Source organism: Mytilus californianus, unplaced genomic scaffold, assembly GCF_021869535.1.
Source record: "Mytilus californianus isolate M0D057914Y unplaced genomic scaffold, xbMytCali1.0.p SCAF_5, whole genome shotgun sequence".
Taxonomy (NCBI): Eukaryota; Metazoa; Mollusca; class Bivalvia; order Mytilida; family Mytilidae; genus Mytilus; species Mytilus californianus.
In genome coordinates this window covers 24,957,704-24,980,923 of record NW_026262701.1, presented here as the reverse complement: position 1 = coordinate 24,980,923, position 23,220 = coordinate 24,957,704, and the positions used below count along the sequence as shown (strand labels likewise).

Genomic DNA, 23,220 nt, shown 5'->3' with positions numbered 1-23,220 from the left:
CTACAATCCATTTTGAATAGAGCAATCAATAGAAAATACCCAAACGAATCATTGTTCTACAAACAGAGCGCCGATGGTTTTTGTTAAGAAGATAGTATCTTGCGATTCTGACATCGAAAGAACTAATACCAAAAAAAAGCAGTCTCTATAGCGAAATTGAGACAATATTTCAATATGTTCAATGTCGTTTAAAATTTCTCTTAAACTTAGGATTTGATATATCGTATATCTATAAAATGGTTGAGGAAGCATCATGTTGATTAAAATTAGCATGTTTATGGCATTTATAATAGTTAAAATAAACTATTCCAATTAAATATGTTTGTATAAATATTGAAGTTGGTGCCCTTTAGATGTAATATTAAGTTGCGATTCTTTGAAACCGCTAATTAAAAGTCAAATGGATATTCAAAGTTCAAAACCGTCTCGGTTGTGTCGTGGTATCGTGTTTGCCTCGAGTGCGGAAGGTCATGGATTTAAACATCGGCCAGGTCAAACCAAAGACTTGACAATTTGTATTTGCTTATCCTACACTAAACACGCAGCATTTAGGAGGAATAGCAAAGACTGCTCGGCTCTGAGTTAGAAATAATGTGCCCGGGTAGGGTGACATATCTTCCTGTGGACTGTTGTAAACTAGCACGTTAAAAATCTGGCTAAGCGTGTCGATCTGGTGCAAAATAGTGTTTGTATTCGTATCATATTATTATGTTCTCGTCCTGAGTATGCATTTAATTAGCCATTGGACGTTAAACAGCCATCCATCCATCCATCCAAAATTCAAATAGGTGTCACAAAGCCGATTGAAAAAAACAATCTATGATCAATGTTATTGATTATGCAACGTTTGATTCGAAATAACATTAAATTAACGTCTTATGGAAATCACCAGCATTGAATCAAGATTCACCAGCTCAAAGTCAAGGATCCATCAGCACATAATCAGGACATGTTTTACCGTAAAATGCACAATTTTAAGAGCTTTATATGGGTTTTCATAGAATAAATATATCTAATTTTATCTTTTATATACTAGTATATCGACATGAGCATACATATGTAAATTGATTTAAAAAAGTTAAACGTCGTTTGGTGCATCACAGTTTTCCTGCATCATTTTTTTGTCAATGAAAACAGTCATCTGGGTTTCGCTGTCATCTTTGGAACACACATTATTACCATGCCATAGATCCTGTCGTACTTCTGCATGTGAGGTAGCATGATTTTCTGCTGGTTGATTGTACTGTGTGTCACTACTCGATGATGTGCTCCTAAAGCTTCCTGTAAAGTTTAATAAACGTCTCAAGACCGATCCTCCTCGGGATTTTTCGATCAGATGCACAAATCTCTGTAGCATCTCATGTCTGAATAAAAGATAGACCCAGGGGTCAAGGACTTGGTTCCAGCTTGCAAGTATTAAGGCAATTAAATCTGTTCTTTGATCTTTGGGAATCGTACGGCTTTGATTGATAGTTATTCTTACCTGAAATTTAAGAATATCTTAATCCGTTACCATGATATTACATGTTATCTTACAAACATTTCTAAATCCGACATGGAATTATAATAAATAACGTTCTCCCGGTAATAATATTTTAAATCCGTTCGTATAAATATAAAAATAAGAAGATGAACAAAGATTGTGTACATGCATATTGATTGGTTGATTGATTTATGTCGTTGAACACCACTTTCAATACTCTTAGCTATATCAATTTTGTCATTTTGTTTGTCGGAAGAAGCCGAAACACCAAGAGAGAACAAGCGACAATGCGCCAGGCAAACTAGCAATCCTAAGATCGGAGTCTTATACATCCGTCTAGAGATCACTAAGGCATTTACTATATAATGGGTTGTTGGGAGAAGCCTTTGATTTTGTCACTATTTCAAGCTTTATTTATGATAATGTTAATAAATCTAAATTAAATATATGATATCAGTATGTAAAATATTTAGTATTTTTAAAGATGCAATAAATTTAAAACCACAGTCATAAATGCATAAGATATTTGACAAATCAGTTTTTACTCGCCACGAAATAGTGTAACAAAGCTAAAGGTCTATTTTTTTAATATCTAAAATATATGATTAGGGTGAGGAATTGAAAGTCAAGCTGATCACCCCTACCACAAAAGGACACAAATCCCCCCGCCCTTTTCACGAAATTATGTATCAAACAACATTGGAACTCATATATAGTACTTTTACATCTACTCTCATTCATACCTTGCATATATTTAGCTTGAATCCCATTTATATCAATATGAATTTGTCTTTTTTGTAAATTTATTATTAATTTACGTTCTTTTTTTCAGATTTGCAATCATTTAAATTGAAAGTACGAAATCTAAAATTCACACTTTAAGGTTATATTAATATAAATAATGCTTAATTCTAATACAAATTTATTAAATGTAGCATTATAAATGCTGATCCCTCAACAGCTATTTTTTCATTTCATTTTGACTTTCTTTTTTTTTTAGTTCTATCATATTTGATACAATTCTATTTCATTCGTTTAAAATTATATGCCTATTAACCTAAATGTATGAAACAGTGCCATTTGATCTTTTCTATTTGAATAGTGTTTTGGTCCGTGAACTCATATGTAAAGCCTATTGACATGACTTGTGAGTCCTATTGTGGTCCGTGAACTCATATGTAAAGCCTATTGACATGACTTGTGAGTCCTATTGTGGTCCGTGAACTCATATGCAAAGCCTATTGACATGACTTGTGAGTCCTATTGTGGTCCGTGAACTCATATGCAAAGCCTATTGACATGACTTGTGAGTCCTATTGTGGTCCGTGAACTCATATGCAAAGCCTATTGACATGACTTGTGAGTCCTATTGTGGTCCGTGAACTCATATGTAAAGCCTATTGACATGACTTGTGAGTCCTATTGTGGTCCGTGAACTCATATGTAAAGCCTATTGACATGACTTGTGAGTCCTATTGTGGTCCGTGAACTCATATGCAAAGCCTATTGACATGACTTGTGAGTCCTATTGTGGTCCGTGAACTCATATGCAAAGCCTATTGACATGACTTGTGAGTCCTATTGTGGTCCGTGAACTCATATGTAAAGCCTATTGACATGACTTGTGAGTCCTATTGTGGTCCGTGAACTCATATGTAAAGCCTATTGACATGACTTGTGAGTCCTATTGTGGTCCGTGAACTCATATGTAAAGCCTATTGACATGACTTGTGAGTCCTATTGTGGTCCGTGAACTCATATGTAAAGCCTATAGACATGACTTGTGAGTCCTATTGTGGTCCGTGAACTCATATGTAAAGCCTATTGACATGACTTGTGAGTCCTATTGTGATCCGTGAACTCATATGTAAAGCCTATAGACATGACTTGTGAGTCCTATTGTGGTCCGTGAACTCATATGTAAAGCCTATTGACATGACTTGTGAGTCCTATTGTGGTCCGTGAACTCATATGTAAAGCCTATTGACATGACTTGTGAGTCCTATTGTGGTCCGTGAACTCATATGTAAAGCCTATTGACATGACTTGTGAGTCCTATTGTGGTCCGTGAACTCATATGTAAAGCCCATTGACATGACTTGTGAGTCCTATTGTGGTCCGTGAACTCATATGCAAAGCCTATTGACATGACTTGTGAGTCCTATTGTGGTCCGTGAACTCATATGTAAAGCCTATTGACATGACTTGTGAGTCCTATTGTGGTCCGTGAACTCATATGTAAAGCCTATTGACATGACTTGTGAGTCCTATTGTGGTCCGTGAACTCATATGTAAAGCCTATTGACATGACTTGTGAGTCCTATTGTGGTCCGTGAACTCATATGTAAAGCCTATTGACATGACTTGTGAGTCCTATTGTGGTCCGTGAACTCATATGTAAAGCCTATTGACATGACTTGTGAGTCCTATTGTGGTCCGTGAACTCATATGTAAAGCCTATTGACATGACTTGTGAGTCCTATTGTGGTCCGTGAACTCATATGTAAAGACTATTGACATGACTTGTGAGTCCTATTGTGGTCCGTGAACTCATATGTAAAGACTATTGACATGACTTGTGAGTCCTATTGTGGTCCGTGAACTCATATGTAAAGCCTATTGACATGACTTGTGAGTCCTATTGTGGTCCGTGAACTCATATGCAAAGCCTACTGACATGACTTGTGAGTCCTATTGTGGTCCGTGAACTCATATGTAAAGCCTATTGACATGACTTGTGAGTCCTATTGTGGTCCGTGAACTCATATGTAAAGCCTATTGACATGACTTGTGAGTCCTATTGTGGTCCGTGAACTCATATGTAAAGCCTATTGACATAACTTGTGAGTCATATTGTGGTCCGTGAACTCATATGTAAAGCCTATTGACATGACTTGTGAGTCCTATTGTTGTCTGTGAACTCATATGCAAAGCCTATTGACATGACTTGTGAGTCCTATTGCATATGATCACATTTTAATCAGTGCAAATGGAACAAAATTAAAACTCACGAGGCCAAACAAACGCTTAATCTTTTTTTCTTTTTTTTTTTGATTTTTTGGTACCATTACCAAAACTGTTCACTGATATTCTTAAGAATTAAAGTATTACTTTTTATATCTTAAATTAAGGTCAAATTTCGACAGATTTGGTTAACTTTTACTATTACTTCAATCCTTTACTTTTACGTTTTTGGCTTTAGGAGTCTGGACATGATGAAATCAAATACCTAATGCAAAGCCTACTAATGAGTAAATTGGATGAAACTCAGAAAGTCAAACAGACGTTGGATTTATTCTTTACTTTTTTAGCATCGTTATCAGCATTTTTTACTGATATTCTAAGTATTGATACTATTTTTTGAAGGATTCGATCGAATTTTTTAAAATTTAAATCCTTTAAGTTTTAGTTTGGTTTTGGAGTCTTAGCATGACAAAATCAAATATGCAACATATTTGCAGAACCACATGAGTCTTGGTAATTTTCAAGTGTTTCTCCTGAGAGTTGTCCTTCGAGGTTAATGTTTTGTGACAATGTTTATATTCGCTAAACCGAAAAGACAACAGAATGTTATATTTTGGAGTGGCATCTGAACCTGCTGGAACCCTGCACAATCAACAACTGCAAAAGTCATTATTAAAAATCAGACAACACAAGTCGGTTTCCACACGTTTGTAATAAGAATATAACAATATAGATAAATGAGTGCATAAGGAAGTAAATCTTTTCTGGTACATTTTGTTGAACAGAGACGTGAAGAGAAACACCCTTGTTAGTTACGTGTACACACAAATGTCGTTATATAAAGATACATTTTTCTCGTTTGAATTGTTTTACATTTGTCATTTCGGGGCCTTTTATAGCTGATTATGCGGTATGGGTTTTGCTTATTGTTGAAGGTCGTACGGTGACCTATAGTTGTTAACTTCTATGTCATTAGGTCTCTGGTGGAGAGTTGTCTCATTGGCAATCATACAACATGTTCTTATTTTTATATTATATTACTATTTCTTGATGGTACATTTCTTCAAAGCTCAATACTAGTTGTAGAATTATTCTTAGAAATAAAATCCATGTATTTTCCCCGTATTATCCATTATATTTATCATCAGGAGAATAATGTAAGAATTTTGCTTGATTTATGGTTCCAGACTTAACTCTAGGCAAAGTGGAAATTAGGCTGGGGTGCGAGAGTGTGCTATATGATTTTTGGGTGAATTTTAAAATTGGAATGGGCTTTAAATGCAACAATTACAGAAAAAGATATCTTTCATCATGATTAATTTTTCCGAAAGTGTAACTCTATATATTATTAATTTTACCCGGTAATATTTTTCTTGCAAGACTCAAAAGTAACAACTCAACTAGATTTTCAAAAGTTACTGGTGATCTTAATATAAAGCTTGAAATATAATATGTATTATAGATACAATGAATAAGCGTTGATTCTTGAAAAAGAAACCATGAGCCCGGAGGGCGAATGGTTTGTTTTTAACGGATCAACGCTTATCATTGTAACCCTTTACTTAAACTATTGTGTTGATGTCTTTAAAAATTAAATAGATATAAGAAGATGTGGTATGAGTGCCAATGAGACAACTCTCCATCCAAGTCACAATTTGTAAAAGTAAACCATTATAGGTCAAAGTACGGCCTTCAATACGGAGCCTTGGCTCACACCGAACAGCAAGATATAAAGGGCCCCAAAAATTACTAGTGTAAAACCATTCAAATAGGAAAACCAACGGTCTAATCTATATAAAAAACGAGAAACGAGAACCACTTATGAACCACATCAACAAACGACAACCACTGAACATCAGGTTCCTGACTTAGGACAGGTGCAAACAAATGCAGCGGGTTTAAACGTTTTAATAGGCGCCAACCTTCACCCTACCTAAAACAATAGTGTAACATCACAACATAGAAAGACACACTATAAAATATCAATTGAAATGGCTAAACTCAATCAAAAGACATATTAACAAAAACAAGTGAACATACACTGAACGAATAAATTTGATCTATGACACAATGTAAAATACAAAATTAATAAAACAAGGAGGTTAGATGTAAAACAATATCAAAAAGACAACCATAATCTTGGACAAAATGCCGCCAAATAAAATAACGTACACAGGTAAATAAAATTAATTTTGTTGTAATGTATACAAGGAGTACGGAAATAATTTTTTACAAAATAAATAATTCTGTTGTTCCTAGTACGAGAATAAAAATGAAAATGCATCGTCATACTAAACACTTATCAAAGGTGGTATATATAAAAAAAATAGTGAGACTAGATATAACACTGAATAATTAAACACTAAACAACAAAAACACATTACAAATTGTATCAACAGGATAAATTAACACGAAAGTATGATTTGCGAGTACTCGCAGTTACTGAAAGCTAGTTAAAAGCCAAAAACAATTAATAATAAAAAATCATGCATCAGAGACTAAAATCAACTAAAACACATCCCAGGGATTTAGTGTTTTAACGTCATGGACAGCCAAAGAAGACATGACTTGTGTAATGCCAAAATAAAAGTATCGACAGGCAGTAGGATAGTCAGGAGTTAACCTGATGATAAATATGTATAATGTAATATATAGATAGAGTAATCTCCATATAGAAAATGAACGTGGATGTGTATTTATACATCCCATAAACCGTTTGCAAAGAATACAAATTTAGTTATGTTTTAATTTGCTGATGACAAAATCGATATTTGTGCCAATGTAAACTATATTCAAAGATCTTATTACAACATTGGTAAGATAACCTTTACTAATAAGTTTTTTTAAAGGTTCGAAGAGTTTACACGGATCACATAGTGATTTCCGCGCTTTTAGCACAATATTACCGTAAAATTTAGGATGTGAAATACCGTTTTTAATAAGTTTTATACAGGTACAGCCAAATTTACTAATCAAATCTTTGTATCTATAAAAGAATTTAGTAAAAGTTTTCAGCAATTTATAGTAACGAAATCCCTGACTTAATAATTTACCAGTGATGCATTGATTACGTTCGTTAATATCTATGACATCACTACACACACGGGCATAACGAACGAGTTGGGCTATATAAACATCGTATGATGGAGCCAAAGGAACATCGCCGTCTAAAAAGGGAAAATTAACTATAGGGAATGAAAGTCGTCTCTTTTGTCGTAAATTTTAGTATGGAGTTTCCCTTTAAGAATTGAAAGGTCTAAATCTAGAAAAGGACAACTACTGCTGTTTATGTTAGATTTATTTAAAGTAAGTTCCTTTGGGTAAATTTCGGTAGTATATTTAGAGAACTCTGTATTATTTAACGGAAAAATATCATCAAGATAACGGTAGGTATTGTTGAATGTATCAACCAAATGTAACAATGACGTGTCTTTACTGAGTTTGGTCATAAACTGAGATTCATAGCAATACAGGAATAAATCTGTTATTAAAGGGGCGCAGTTAGTGCCCATAGAAATACCTACTACCTGTCGATACATTTAATCGCCGAAACGTACATATATGTTGTCAAGGAGAAAATTTAAAGCTTCAATCATATCTTCACATTCCCAGTAAGTGTATCTAGCATACTTTCCTTTTTCGTTACAGAAAAATGCTTTAAACGAGTTACTGCAAATAAATTTGCAATGAGATTTTTCAAAAGACCATTTAATTAGATATGAAAACTTTTTCTTGATAAAATTGTGTGGAAGTGTAGTGTAGAGAGTAGAAAAATCCTAACTGTCAACAGAATTAATAGGACTTTTAATTAAAGACTTTTTTTAATTAGAAGGTATTGTAAGTGAGTTTAAATAACCATGTTATCATGTTCAACGATGCATTTATAAATATAAGTTCACAATTAATTGGTTAGAAATACAAATATAACATAATACGTCTGTCTTTCAATTATCAGGCATTTGAATAATATCCGTAATTTACAAAATAAGACATATTCGAACTTATTTCTAAGTATATTTAATAAGTATGTTATCGAAATTTCTAGCAAGAAGCGTAATTCTAGGCACATTACGATTTACTCTCATAGGGATTTGTATTATTGTAGTATATGTAGTAAAACATATGAAATCATACTATATATATAAAACAAAAATGGACAAATTGAATGTAATCATTTTCTTTTCAAATATGTGAAATAGCCAATAATAATCCATAAATAAACGGGAAAACACGTTATCATTGCAAAAAATACCCACAATAACATACATGATAAGAAAAACGGAAAAACTAAAGAATAGGGACAACAAAGAGAATACAGGAATTCGAACCTAAACCGACAAGTCTCTACCTTTAACTAGACTCTATTACTCATTGATTTTAATAGATATAAGAAGGTGTGGTATGAGTGCCAATGAGACAACTCTCCATCCAAGTCAAAATTTATAAAAGTAAACCATTATAGGTCACAGTACGGTCTTCAACACGGAGCCTTGGCTCACACCGAACAGTAAGCTATAAAGGGCCCTAAAAATTACTAGTGTAAAACCATTCAAACGGGAAAACCAACGGTCTGATCTATATAAAAAACGAGAAACGAGAAACACTTATGAACCACATAAACAAACGACAACTACTGAACATCAGATTCCTGTTGGACCCCCCTTTTCTGTTGAGTTGGGAACCCCGAGCTGGGTCAGCCCCCGTTTGCCCCCGCCTAAAAAGGGAGTTCCTAAATATTAAATCTCTTTCTTTGTATGTTGAGCGTGTCTGGTAGTCGGGTCACACCTATCCCTTAGTATGTTGGAATATGAATGTTTGTTTATTCTCGAGAAGAGGGGGGGGGGGGGGGGGGGGGTTATAAAACCATAAGGTATAAAATACAGTTATGATTACCTTTATTACACTGATACCTGTCAGTACTTTGGGTTATAATATTGCCTTCACTTAAGTCTCTTCTACCAAATCCAACGCTTGCCACAAAATGTCGTCCGTCTTATACCCGTCCATATTGACAACTGCATACAAGGAACATGATGTATTGTTTGTTTGTAATGGACATTTGCGGAAACTAGGTCTATACCTAGGATTACACTTAGACTTACGATTACAGTTGATGAAAAACAAGGGGTCCTCTCAAAATAAAAATAATAAACCCAATTGAGATACATAGTCAAATGAAATGATATTTTTCTCATGTAAATAAGTCTTTTCGACGACACACAAATACAGAAACTTATGGTCACAACAGATGTGAATTGCCACAAAGGCCCCATAACTTTGTGTTTTTTTTAATTCGATCTCCGATGGCGTGTTCAACCTCTACTCTTTAGTGTGTAATATGTCTATTTAATTTTCTACACTTCCTCTGCATATTCTGGGGTTTGTCTTATGTAAGGAGTCAATACTGGATATCAGTTCGGATATGTTTTGTCGCCTAGCAAAAAACAGTTAAGTCGGAAAAGGTAATTCTTGTCCTATATTTCGCATCAACATATATTGCTGATGCCACAGAAATCCGCACTCAAAATAACATATCCTGTCTTCGTTCAATATTACAACTTGAGCGTGAATGCAGTGACAATGTCTGTGTCCTGGAGAATACTGCTCCTGTGGTTCCGTTATCGGCCACAAACTTTCCGTCTATAGGCTTTTATTAGCTCTACTGCAAACGGAAGTTTTGGCCACCCACCTTGTTAGTTCTGACAATCACCCAAAGAAGGCGGTTATATGTTTCTTGAAAAATGTATACATGTATGTGTTTCATCTTTGGTAGTCAAAACGTCAAACTATTTCAGAAATCATATGAAAAGACAGGTACGATCGTAACCATAACATAAAAGAAGAATTGTGTTTCCCGGGGAAAGCTTATGATCCCAACCGGTTATCTGTCTGAAGAGACCATTAACATCGGCTACAATTTCAAGTAACGTTTCAGGAGTTTGACCGGTAAAAGGAATATCGTTTGATTGCAAAACAAGTGAACACATTTCTCCAATTCCAAAAGTATACATCATTGCCTATAATATTTCCCTGATTGTAAAAGATTGGTTTGTCGGTGGTCAAGCTAGGACTACCAGGGTTATAATCAGATGACGAATGACATGTGTACCTTACATCTGGTGGAGTCTGCATCAGGGCAGGTAATGCTGACATGGTTAACCTGTGTTCTTCATCCATAACGGGGGAAAATAAAATAAATGCACGAAATACACTTATAATTTATTTATTTTTCTGTATTAATAGTTCTACTCGCTTTACAAAAGCGGGCGGTATATAGTAATTGGGAGTCGTACATCTTTTATACGAATCACTTTTGTGTCCGCAAATGCTCCCTCACCGACTTAAATAGTGCGTGATTTCTTTTAACAATAACGTTTAGATCTTGACGTTAATGATACATGTTGTAATTTTAAAATATCACGTTGGCGATTTTTTCAGCTTATAATCTATTCTTAATGAAATATAAAAATATCTCATTTTAAATGATGTGTCATGTGTTTGATTAAGAATCGGATCCATTTAATATTCGTGTGCATTCAAATATCTTTACAAGCAATTTGAAAGATCATTTAAGTCAAGAATGATGTAATATAGTTTTATTTGATAACATATACAAATCATTCTAATTTTCGGCAAAATAAGCTTGGTACTTCATTAGAACGTGATGAAATTAAAGATTTCTTGCTGTTGTGCAATACACTGTGCTGTTGCGCAATACTTAGTAAATCTGTCGTCAGACTATAAACAAATAAAGTTCAATTAATTCCCAGTCATATTAGAAATTTGTGAAAATGTAAAGGGAGCTTGCATCAATAGTTGTAAACAATTCACTTAAGTTTCATAAGAATTGCTGACAGCATTTTTGAGCTATTGTCCGAAAACTGGAAAATCACCCCTTTTTTAATGAATAAAACCCCATCACTCAGAAATGTAAAATGTAAAATTTATAAAATTCTAAACGGAGCTTACATCAATATAGATATAAACAATTCACCAAAGTTTCATACAAACTGCTGAAAGCATTTTTGATTTTTGTCCATAACTGGAAAATCCCCCCTTTTTTCATGAATAAAACCCTGTAACTCAGAAATGTAAAATCTAAAATATATAAAAATCAAAAGGGAACTCATGTCAATAGATATGAACAATTCACCACAATTTCTTGCAAGTTGGTGAAAGCTTTTATTGTCCGAAAACTGGAAAATCCCCCTTTTTTTAATGAATAAAACCCCACAACTCAGAAACGTAAAATCTGAAATTTATAAAAAACGAAAGGGAGCTCATGTCAATAGATATAAACAATTCACCAAAGTTTTATGCAAATTAGTTAAAGCAGTTTTGAGTTAATGTCCGACATGTTGACGACGAACAGACAACGGTATACCATAGTACCTCCCGTAAACAGGCGTATAAAAATGACAGGGTGTCATACCACACCAAAACCTTCTGAAGGAAACACAAAGTTGGCAAACAATTTTTTTTTTTTCATTGACAACCCTGTATAACCTTGCAGCAGTATCGAGTCTACATGCATTACCTTGTATATTTCATGTACATTGAACTTTAAAATATGTGGTAATTGTCAAAGTTAGTTATGTCAGTTATAATTTACACATTTACTGAAACATGCCAGAGAAGTGCATGTGCAAACTTTTGAATTTGATCTGCAAACTGGGAAAGCCATCCTTTTTTATGAATAAAATTCCACAATTTATTAAATTGAAAGGGAGCTTGCATCCATAGATATATATAAACAATTAACCAAAGTTTCATGACAAATGACAACTGCTTAAAGCATTTTCGAGTTAATGTCCAAAAAGTAAAACATGGAAATCCCCCTTTTTGAATGAATAAAACCCCTAACATTTTAACTGGATAATGTAAATTCTAAAATTCCAAAACAATCTAAAGGGAGCTCACATCAATACATGAGTATAATCCCATATAACTCTGAAACGGGAAACCTAAAATTTATAAAATAATCAATTCACAACAGTTTCATGCAAATTGGTGAAAGCGTTGAAGAGTTTGTGAACAAAGCATTTTTAGAGTTAATGGGCGTTAACATGAAAATCTCCCTTTTTTAATGAATAAAACCTCACATTTTGAAAATGTATATTTTAAAATTCCTAAAAATCTAAAAGGGAGCTCACGTCAGTAGATATAATCAATTCACCAGAGTTTCATGCAAATTGGTGAGTTAGTGAACAACATGCTAGAAACAGACAGATCAGGGCAGACAGACGGACAAAGGCATACCATAATATTTCTCATGAACAGGCGTATGAAAACTGCAGGGTACCATTCCAGGCCAACACCCTCTGAAGGAAACACTATAAGGGAGCTTCCTTTCCATTTTTATGGGGGGAAAAGGGGGGGTGGGGGCTAGGATGAAAAATTTTGTCCTGCATTTTTTTTTTAGTTCGAGATGTAATCTGTCCTGCCTTTTTATTTTTCACTCTTTTTTGTCCTGCATTTTTTTCTATTAGTTTATCCAGACTTGTTTTTACATAAATTGTCATCCTGCCTTTTTTTTCAAATTTCATCCTAGACCACCCCCCCCCTCCCCCCCCCCTAAAAATCAAATGGTAGCTCCCTAAGTTAGCAGACAAATTATTTTATTTTTACATTGACAAACCTGTATAACCTTGAAGCAGTATTAAGTTCATGTATTATCCCACATATTATTACATGTACATTGAACTAAAACAAATTGTGGTCATTGTCAAAATTATAATTTACAGTTTACTTTTCCAATGCTTTTAATTTAAGATTAGGGCATTTTTGTCATTGGAATTGAGTTTTGTAGTCGGAGATTACTCTAACCTCCAAAGACTGTTTTGCGACACCAGCTAGGGCAGTGGGACTTCAGCTGGTCCCATATCAGATTGATGATATTTGCCCGTCCAAAGTGGATGTGCTGCTTCGTTGCTTCTGGAGTCGACTGGATCCATATAAATCAAGCCTCAATTTATTCATTTTTCTCTTCATTTAATTAAGTTTGATCAACCTGCCACCTGTTATCTTCTCATATTTGGACAGTTTTCACATTGACCCATCCAGTGGCGGATCCAGAAATTTTCATAAGAGGGGGCCCACTGACTGCCTAAGAGGGGGCCTGCTCCAGTCATGCTTCAGTGATTCCCTATATAATCAACCAAATTTATCCCACAAAAGGGGGGGCCTGGGCCCCCTGCCCCCCCCCCCCCCCCCCAAATTCCGCCTCTGCCATCAATACTGACATTTTAGAGGGTATGAATGCCCTTTACCGTCAGGCGTCTAACGGTCATTTTCGGCTACCGTTAGCATCAAATATGTTAACATTTTACCGTGATTTGTCAACATATCCTTATCATGATTCATCAGAGGTCTCAAATAATAATCGTTACCGTTATTTTTGGCAAAAAATTAACGTGATTCGTCAAAATCTGTCAGTTTTTTTATCGTCTTGAAGAAAGTCTTCATTTTATCGTCATGCACCAAAAATTACCGTTAACGTCATTTGGCAAGATTTTTTACCTTTATTCGTCATGAAGGTACCCCCATTACCACCCTCATTTTAACTTTCACTTTATAAGAATGTCACATGACCAACATTATGGGAACTGATTTATGCAATTGACCCTTATTCAATAGGAAAACAATCTATATAAATCAAGCCTCAATTAGTTCATTTTTCTCTTCATTTAAATAAGTTTTATCGACCTGCCACCCGCTATTTTCTCACATTTGGACAGTTTTCACATTGACACATCAATACTGGTATTTTTACTTTAACTTAAAAAGATTGTGACATCAGGGGTGAAACTTAACTTTGTAAGGCCAGTAGCCAGCTGGGTTACTAGACTTGAAAATCAGTTAGCCCAGACAAAAAGTTAGTAGCCCAATTTATTTCACTATGAGTATCACTGGTGAAGCCCCCGTGCGGGCTGAAATTGCTAGGGGGGTTTGGGGGCATGCCCCCCCCCCCCCCCCCCCCCCCCAAGAAAATTTTGAAATTTTAGACTCAAAACCCTGCATTCTGAGCATACCTGGAGGTGATTAAGATGCTTGGGAAAATGTAAATTTTGTCTTATTTTTGTTGTTGACTTCAATCAAATTTAATAAAAAAAAAAATCATTTACAAAATGGGAATCTTCATACCCTGTGTACCAGGTTTTTTTTTAATATCTTTTTAAGACAACTAAAGAATTCTGTGTCCATAAATACATGTAAATGATCGATGAAATATTTAATTTTATTTCTTTAATAATCTAATTTATTAAATATCTTGATCGATTTATTTAGCATAACCACGTACATTTGAAAACAAATGACCCCCATTTTTTCTCAAAAGACTTGTACACGTATTTCAAAAGCATTGTCATAATATTGATATCTCCTCTAATTTTCTCTTTTTTGTAAACTGTTCAGTAAGTAGGAAACTAAAATCATTTTGAACTAATGTTATTTATTTGTGGTCGACAATATTCTTCTTTCGTTTTTGACCTTCATTCTCTGGACACCACGTGGGCTTTGAAAAGGGAACTACAAAAGGTACTGTTTTTCAGATTCTTATATATAATATAACATTATATATTATACGTTCTTTTATTTGACTGATATTATTTCATAACATGCTATTGTCATCTTCTCTGAATTTCTTCGCTTTCTTGAAGCCAAAACCGAACAGGGTATTTGATCGCTTCATATTGTAAATGACCATCGGAACATCTCTCTTGTTATCCTTGCAAACATGCAATACTTTCCGGACTTTAAATAGACAACCAATCAGTGACCTGAATTAACGTGAACTATATTTAGTCAAAGGTAAACTCTGATTTTACATCCTTGTTTATCGCAACCGCGACTTTGCGACAATACAACTCTCGACACTTGCCTGTATACATTTTAAAAAGATTTTTTTTCTTTTTGAATTTATATTTTTGTCAGTGAAGTAGCCGGCGCTTGGAGCCACTGTAAACAGCGGATTTCTGTCTGTCGGGTACTTTGTTTTCAATTCGCCACCTGGGCTACCACAACTGAATAAAAAGATCGCCCAGGTCAATTTCTGGTCACCATGGGCGACCGTTAAGTTTTTTCCCTGGACATGACCAACAGAAAAAGTAATTTTCAATGCATTATGAGAGCTGATTTATGAAAATGACCCTTATTCAATAGGAAAACATAATCTAACACCTCGTTCATTTATGATGCAAATAAGCTGAATGGCCGAGTGTGTTCAATTTGAAAATAAAAGAGTTAAAATGCAGGATTCGCAAAAACAGATGTTGGACATCAGAGTAATCTCGGCCTATGAGTATGAGTTTTAGGCAATTTGTAGGGGGGAGGGTTCAAGGGAAGCAAATGCTCTTTAAATTATGCATGTTTCAAAAATTGGGGAAAAATTACACAGAGCGTTGAGTCATTTTTTTCAGACTTAATTTAAATAATGACTAATGTAGACTTATCTTCTAATTCTATAAAAAAAATCACAACTACTGAACAGGAACAATCATGGTACTTTTTTGTCTATGAAACTACACTATGACATCTGATCTTCAAAACCTACAAACAGACACAGAAATATCATCAAATAGTGAAATATAAGATTGATTGCACCTTGTATGGATAGTTCCGACACGTGTTACATGGGGAGCCCGTTTGTTTACAAATAATAATGTCACGTGATAACGCACTGACCGTCACAAATTTTTATCCTCCGCCATTATTCGTATTACACAATATTACTGTACTTGCACAATTCACAAATGCATAACCCATTTATCTTGCGGACTATTGCATGTACAGTTAATTAAGAAGTTATTTCATCAAATAGATATTTAGATAAGATTTTCACTCATGACACAAATTGACTGGGTGTCATCGCCATCGGGGATAATTGATAAATGGGATTAAATTGACCGCCAAGAAGGTGTAGAGAACCACCTCTGGAGAACCTTAACATTAAAAAGTAATACTCACCAATTCTCTATAATTAACGCTATTTTCTGTTGGAAAATTTCAGAAAGATGCTGATAAACTTATTTGGTGACACAGATTATTCTCTTGTTTTGGCGCGAAATATATTCCTACTCTTAATGCTTGACGTAACAAAATTTGTATATAATTATATTTTACTAAAGCTCAGCGTAAATATGCAGAAGCATGACAATACATTAATGATAAAATGTGTAAATATTTCTGTATAAGAATATAATTTTACTTTCCCAGTATACTTCACTTAGAATTACATTTGAGCGCAAGAAAGTCTCCTTGTGAATAGGCCCGGGGTCGAAGTTCAACATATCAACGGAAATTTTTGCGTTTGCTTGCGTTGCGTTGCTTTACATCGAGGCTACAGCTTTTCAACCAATCGGGGAATGTTTACCTAGGGCATACATCTATTTTTACTGCAGGTTTTGACATGTTTAAATCGGGATTATAGAAAAATGGAATGTTGTTGGTAAATACAAAACAGAAAATGATGAACACTTTTAGCAAAAGATAAATTGGATCGGGGGTCTGTGAATTCACATTATTTGTACAACTCTCCTTACTCTTGGGAAGCGTGTGCTTTACATCGAGGCTTGCGTTGCTTTACATCGAGGCTTACATTGACGCCATAGTAGTTCAACCAATCGGGGAATGTTTATTTGGGGCATACAGCTATTTTTACTGCAGGTTTTGGCATATTTTAATCGAAATTAGAGAAAAATGGAATGATGATAGGAGATATAAAACAGAAAATGATAAATATTTTTAGCAAAAGATGAATTGGATCGGGGTTCTGTGTATTCACATTATTTGTACAACTCTCCTTACTGATGGCAAAAAATGGAATTTCCGTGACCTAAATGGTTCGCGAAAATTAATATTTTTATATATATATAGTAATTAACTACTTTATTTCTAAAGAAATAGAAAATAAAAGTCATCGTTTAAAAAACTTGTTTGACTTACATTCAATCTAAAATTCGGTTAACAGACATAAAGACAACCTGAGTGCTTTAAGAATATGGGGGGGGGGGGGGGGGGGGGGGGGGGGGTCTATGCTTGGAAATTCTTAATTTAATTGAAAAATGTAATGCATGTACAAAAATTATGTTTAATGCAACTTAAGTTAATTTTATTTTTTTTTAAACAAGGAAACGATGCAAAGGGGCATTTAGAACCCATAAGTCAAAGAAAAAAGACTCCACCATGGTCAAAAGAAAAACGACGAAAATACAAAGTCCACAAAAACTCCACAAAGAAACATAGAGTTCATTATGACGATAGAAAAGAATCAACTGATTTTGACGAATCGTGGTATATGTTTTCCAATTATAACGGTAAAGTTTAAGTAATTGAGACCTCTGACAAATAAGGATAATTTGACAAACCACAATATAAATTGAATCAAGTTGTCGTTAATGATAGTCGAAAATTAACATTTTGTGCCTGACGGTAAAAGGCGTTTCAACCATCTTGAAAGATTTCTAGGATCACTTATTAAAACGGGCCAGTATATGTAAAGACGAATATATATCTGCTTTATATTTTCATTGCATTGAAAGATAATTGTCGTTTTATTTTTCTAATTGATCTCGTTAGAAAAACATCATAGGAGTTAGTCTTTGTTTTGAACCGACGGTTTATATTTACACTTTGAAACGACCCAAGATTTAAATGCTACCTGTAAGTGTAAATGTAATCCTAATCGTAGGTGTATGACAGTTTCCGCAAATGTCTATTAAGAATACACGAAATGGTCAATCTTGACCCTCTGATCCTTTTGGCACTGGATTTAACGGAAATATGCAAAACAACTTGACATTTGTAAAATATACTCACTTGTCAAAGTTTGAACGAAAATAACCAAAGAAAGGTTACTAGTGGGGTTTCATGTAATAAAAAAAAAAATCTTATAAATCATGGTTTGGTATTATCAATAAATATGCTATCGGTTTTTTTATTCATTTGATAATCAATGTTAACAAATATAGGGTTTAGAATGGGGTGTAAGTTAGTTATACACCTCGGGATACGGTGTGTCTGGATAAGAAACCCCGGAGGCCGGAGGGGTTTCTTATCCGTATAACTATTACAGATATTAAAACAAAAATTGCCACTGGCTATTTTGAAATAAAAGGCTGTGTTCCAAATTAAATTTAATAGTTTGTAATTAGTTTTCACATTGATTTTTAAATATCCTGCTATTAAAATCTTTGGATGTAAAAAATGTTTTTGACGATTGCAAGTTTCTTTCATTTAAATAAAGAGATACAAATATGGTTCTTTATACCTTGATTAGAGTACAACGCCATCTTAAAATTGTGATAATTTATATCCACCCAATTACTTTGTACACCAAAAAGTGTGTTCTATGAAACCTTGTGAAGGCAACTTGATCTATTTCGTTCTGAATTGATTGATTGATTGATTATTGGTTGCTTAATGTCTAGTGGCAAATATTTCATGCATGTTCAGGACGATGTCATTAGTTGAAAATCGTGAGAATGTGCCACCTATATATATATATAAATATATTATATACATGTTCTGATAAATCTTTTAGTGTTTATTTTGAAATGAATAAAATAAACTATTGGTAGTTGCTTTGTAATGGCTATCCGCTAGACTATCTATTGGGACATACCAGCCATTTTTAAAAGGGGCTTCCAACCCAGGATAAAGGAGGGGGGGGGGGGAGGGAGGGTCCAACCATATGTCCTCATTCAAAAGCATTGATCGTCCAAAAAGGGGGTTTTTCAACCCCATGAACCCCCCCCCCCCCCCTTTCCCTTTCCCTGGATCCACCACTGCATACTATCTATGTTTCAAATTTATTATAGCTTTAGTTTTACTGTGAAATTGAAAATTGTTTTCAAGACATGTAAAGCTTCCACTGCAATTTAATAATTGCCTGCTTTTGGTCAATTTATTTTATCATCTTACCATGTAAAGAAGTACGTGTATAGTAAAACACCGCTTTATATCAATAAACATACTTACACCAGCAGCTACCATCTTTTCATTCTGGAGTCAATGGCCTTTTGAAATCACATATTTTACAATGATACTATAGTGAGTAGATTTACAAAATTTCGTTAATGAGCTCCGTTTTACAAACACCTGTGATACAAGTATTCAGCCAAAATAAACTATTAATAGACCAATTAAAAGATTACTCGAGTTGTAAATATGTATTAGATACAATACAAAGGTAACAAAGAAACAGGCCGGTAACAACCGTTGCCGGATAGTTTTTCTGCACGAGTAGTCAGGTCAAGGTCCGAGGCGCTAGCCGAGGACCTTGACCTGACTACAAGTGCAGACAAACTATACGGCAGGTTGTTTCCGGCCTATTTTTTGTTACCTTTGTTTTGTATCTGACTTGTACGACGTTTCAGGAAGGAAGTAGTACATTTTGCATTTAGAAGAGGTAGTAAAACTAAATATATTAGAAACTTCAATGGCCATATACCAGTTAATGTAAGTTACAGTTTAAACACATTTTTTTTCACTTCCCTTAAGCCGAGAATTTTTTTTCTAAACTTTATATAAAAAAAGAACCATTTCAAGGAAAAGGTGCATGTTGTTTACATTTGAGACTGTTTAGAATGCAACTTCGCTAGTAAGTAATTTATAAAAAAAAAAACAGAGCTACCATTTGATTTTTTTTATTGTGGAAAAACGGAAGGGAAAGCGGGGGGGGGGGGGGTTAATCCATTTTCCATTTAAAATAAACAGAACTGATATTAAGTGAATGAAATGTGTTATGAAAAACTATATTTTGTCTTGTTATTTGATATATATATATATAGGCATATATTTTGGATTTTTTTTTAATAGTTCATACATATAGGTTTTTTTTTTATATGTCTCTGATAGTGTTGATCAGGATTTAACACGTGTCACTATATGATCCAATCGCAGCTTACCGTTCAAAATTGATGACATTAGTTGAATGATTTTTCTTCACGATTGGCTGCATATTTGAACATGTATTACATGGACACTTTTTATTTATAGGATCAATCGTGCATTGGTGAGTTGATAGGGATTTTATCTTTTGATTAGATTTGATTTTTTTATATATATTTCCTGTCTTTTTTATTGAAATATAAACGTTGTTACCAGCATTTCTTTACTTTCAGCATTGTCCAGAATACTATTCATGTCCATATGTTGAAGGAAAAAAAAAACACTTACGGACCGACCATTAAGTTTCAAAAGGGGGTATCTTCTTTTCTGAGTAAGAACATTATTTATTTTTTCAACGCTATCACCCAACTATTTTCATTTTTTTTTTCGAAATTAGACGATTATATACGGTATACGGAAAATCGGGAATCAGAACATTATTTTGTCATCTGCTTGACCACAATATATTTTTTCTCATAAAATTGGGTATCAAAATATTTTTAGAAAAAAGACATACCCCCCCCCCCCCTTTTTTTTTTTTAAGTTAAATGGTCAATCCCTTAGTGTACTGATATGAATAGTAATTTACTGGAATTGTTTGAAATATAGTTATTGATGCTAACGTAAATATTTTAATCAAAAAGACAGGAAATATCTCGTGAAACAAAAAGTTCAAATCTAATTGAAATTTAAAGTGCCCATGAACTCTCTGATCATGCACGAGTGATTCTATTCATAAAAAGTGTCCGTGTAACAACTAAAAAGTGTCCGTGTATCATCTAAAAAGTGTCCGTGTAACACCCGTTAATGTACTGTTTTTCTATAGCTCTGCTGGGGGTAAAGTCGTACAAGTGCTAAATTGGATAGTCTATGAAAAGGTATATACTAACCTAGACTTAATTCCATTAGTGAACAGAAATCAGTAAATTAGCCAATTCAAACTTAATGAAATTAGACACATAAAGAAAACAATTGAATATAATTTGGTGAGCTCATTTCAGCGACAGATTTAAGAAGAGTTGATTCTGTAATAGGTATCCCATGAGGACGCGGTGTGTCAGTGAAAGATCACCGGAGGCCAGAGGGTGATCTTACACTGACACACCAAGTCCGAGTGGGATAACAATTTTACATCCCAGCTCTTCTGGACTATATGAAAAAAACATTTACGCCTCATAACATCTAGTTCAGAATGACATACAATAATTATGATATACTTTATATATTTCTATATAGTATATACCCTTTAGGGAGCTACCATTTTATTTTTAGGGGGGGGGGGGGTTGGGGGGGGGCTAGGATGAAATTTGAAAAAAGGCAGGACAGGAGTTTTGAGTAAAAAAAAAAGGCAGGATCAGCAATTTGGCAAAACAAAAGGCAGGATGACAATTTATGTAAAAAAAGTCAGGATAAACTAATAAAAAAAAAGGCAGGACCGAATAGAGTGAATAATAAAAAGGCAGGACAGAGATTACATCCTAGCCCCCCATAAAAATCAAATGGTAGGGGTATGAATCGTGACTTCATATGCTTAAGGTCTTGAGTTTGGTTCTACGTTTTATTAGGTGTTCAACATTCCCGCCAATATGTTACAGAACAAAGAAACTCAATGTAGTGTGATCTGGTAGGGGTGATCCGACTCAGATCACCCCTGTTAGAACAAAGGAGTTGGGATGTAAAGAAAAAGAATCCACGGTAAATTAATAGGTTTACGTCACGACAATGGTTTAATTGATTTTAAACCTACCATAAATGGCGTCCAACAGATAGCAAATACTAGAAATATTGCTACTAAAAACACGGATATAAAAATGTCTTTTCTGGATCTTGATTTTTTGTTCGATATATTTCCACGTCTTGAAACACTTCTTCTCCCAGAAATGATTCCTGCAATTACCCGCAAATTCATTATTGCTGTCAAACAAATGATACCAAGTCCTAGTACGGAATAAAGATATCCATATATTTTGTCTTCTACTCTGTCACCAAAGAAATTAAAAAAGCACCACGAATCTGGATAGTGCACAACGTTTACACCCAGGCCAAATAATGGCAGCGCAGCCATAAGTACAGAAAAAAGCCATATTCCAGATATAACCATATTAACAATAAAGTTTTTTTTAACAGATTTATATTTGAACGGGTGAAGCACCGCTAAATATCTGTCAAAAGCCATGGCACCAACTACAAGAACTGTTGCTAGTCCGGCAAATATCATCATGTACGCCATGTAATTGCATAATGATTCACTCGTTTTCAAACTAACATTTCTCGAAAAGACGGCAAACACTACAGGAGATGTTGTTATAATGCCAAACAGGTCAGTAAAGGCTAATGCTACTACAAATCTGTGAAACACGCCCAAACTGCGTCGTTCTTTAGATCGAAATACTACGCAAATTGCAAGAATATTCCCAATTACTCCCAGCACAAATGATACTACGGACAAAACAGGAACACGCGGACGCAATCCGACGCTTTTCGTTGGTGGCAGCACTGTAGCATTATCTGTCGAATTTAAAAGTGTCAGTAAAGTTGAACGACCCAGTACAATGGAGGCATTTGTGGTATTCATTTTAGTTTCAATAGATGTATTTGCGGTAACCATTTCAAACGTTATGTCGTATATTGTTAAGAAGGATTTCCCAGATATATATTTATAGACAAAGTGATGGTTTCATATTTGTAAATGATTGCATGGGATACTTATTAAAAGGAAACTACTTGTACGGTTTTCGGAAACTAAGCTGTTAAACATTGTTTAGTGGTGTTTACCTATTTTTAGTTTAAGGGATGAACGTACTTAACAAGTAATAAGTAGATTATCATATCTGATCATGCAAAAGAAGACTACTTGAGTGGTTTAAAAATCGGACTCTCCCATT

The 23,220-nt window shown here is 34.4% G+C and overlaps 1 protein-coding gene across 2 annotated transcripts; it reads right to left on the bottom strand.

Annotated features, from left to right (window-relative positions):
• Positions 1-1,011: 1,011 nt before the first annotated feature.
• Positions 1,012-23,073, bottom strand: LOC127701011 (thromboxane A2 receptor-like). 2 transcript variants are annotated; one of them, XM_052204770.1, is made up of 2 exons: positions 22,083-23,073; positions 1,012-1,483 (listed from the first exon to the last, which is right to left on the bottom strand). In XM_052204770.1, exons 1-2 carry the CDS (start codon positions 22,941-22,943, stop codon positions 1,079-1,081), a joined length of 1,266 nt encoding a protein of 421 aa, XP_052060730.1. In that variant the 5' UTR covers positions 22,944-23,073; the 3' UTR covers positions 1,012-1,078. The 2 variants fall into 2 exon arrangements, 1 of the variants encoding a protein (XP_052060730.1); XR_007981796.1 differs by lacking the exon at positions 22,083-23,073 and adding an exon at positions 9,341-9,881 and having other exon boundaries at positions 1,388-1,483.
• Positions 23,074-23,220: the final 147 nt, after the last annotated feature.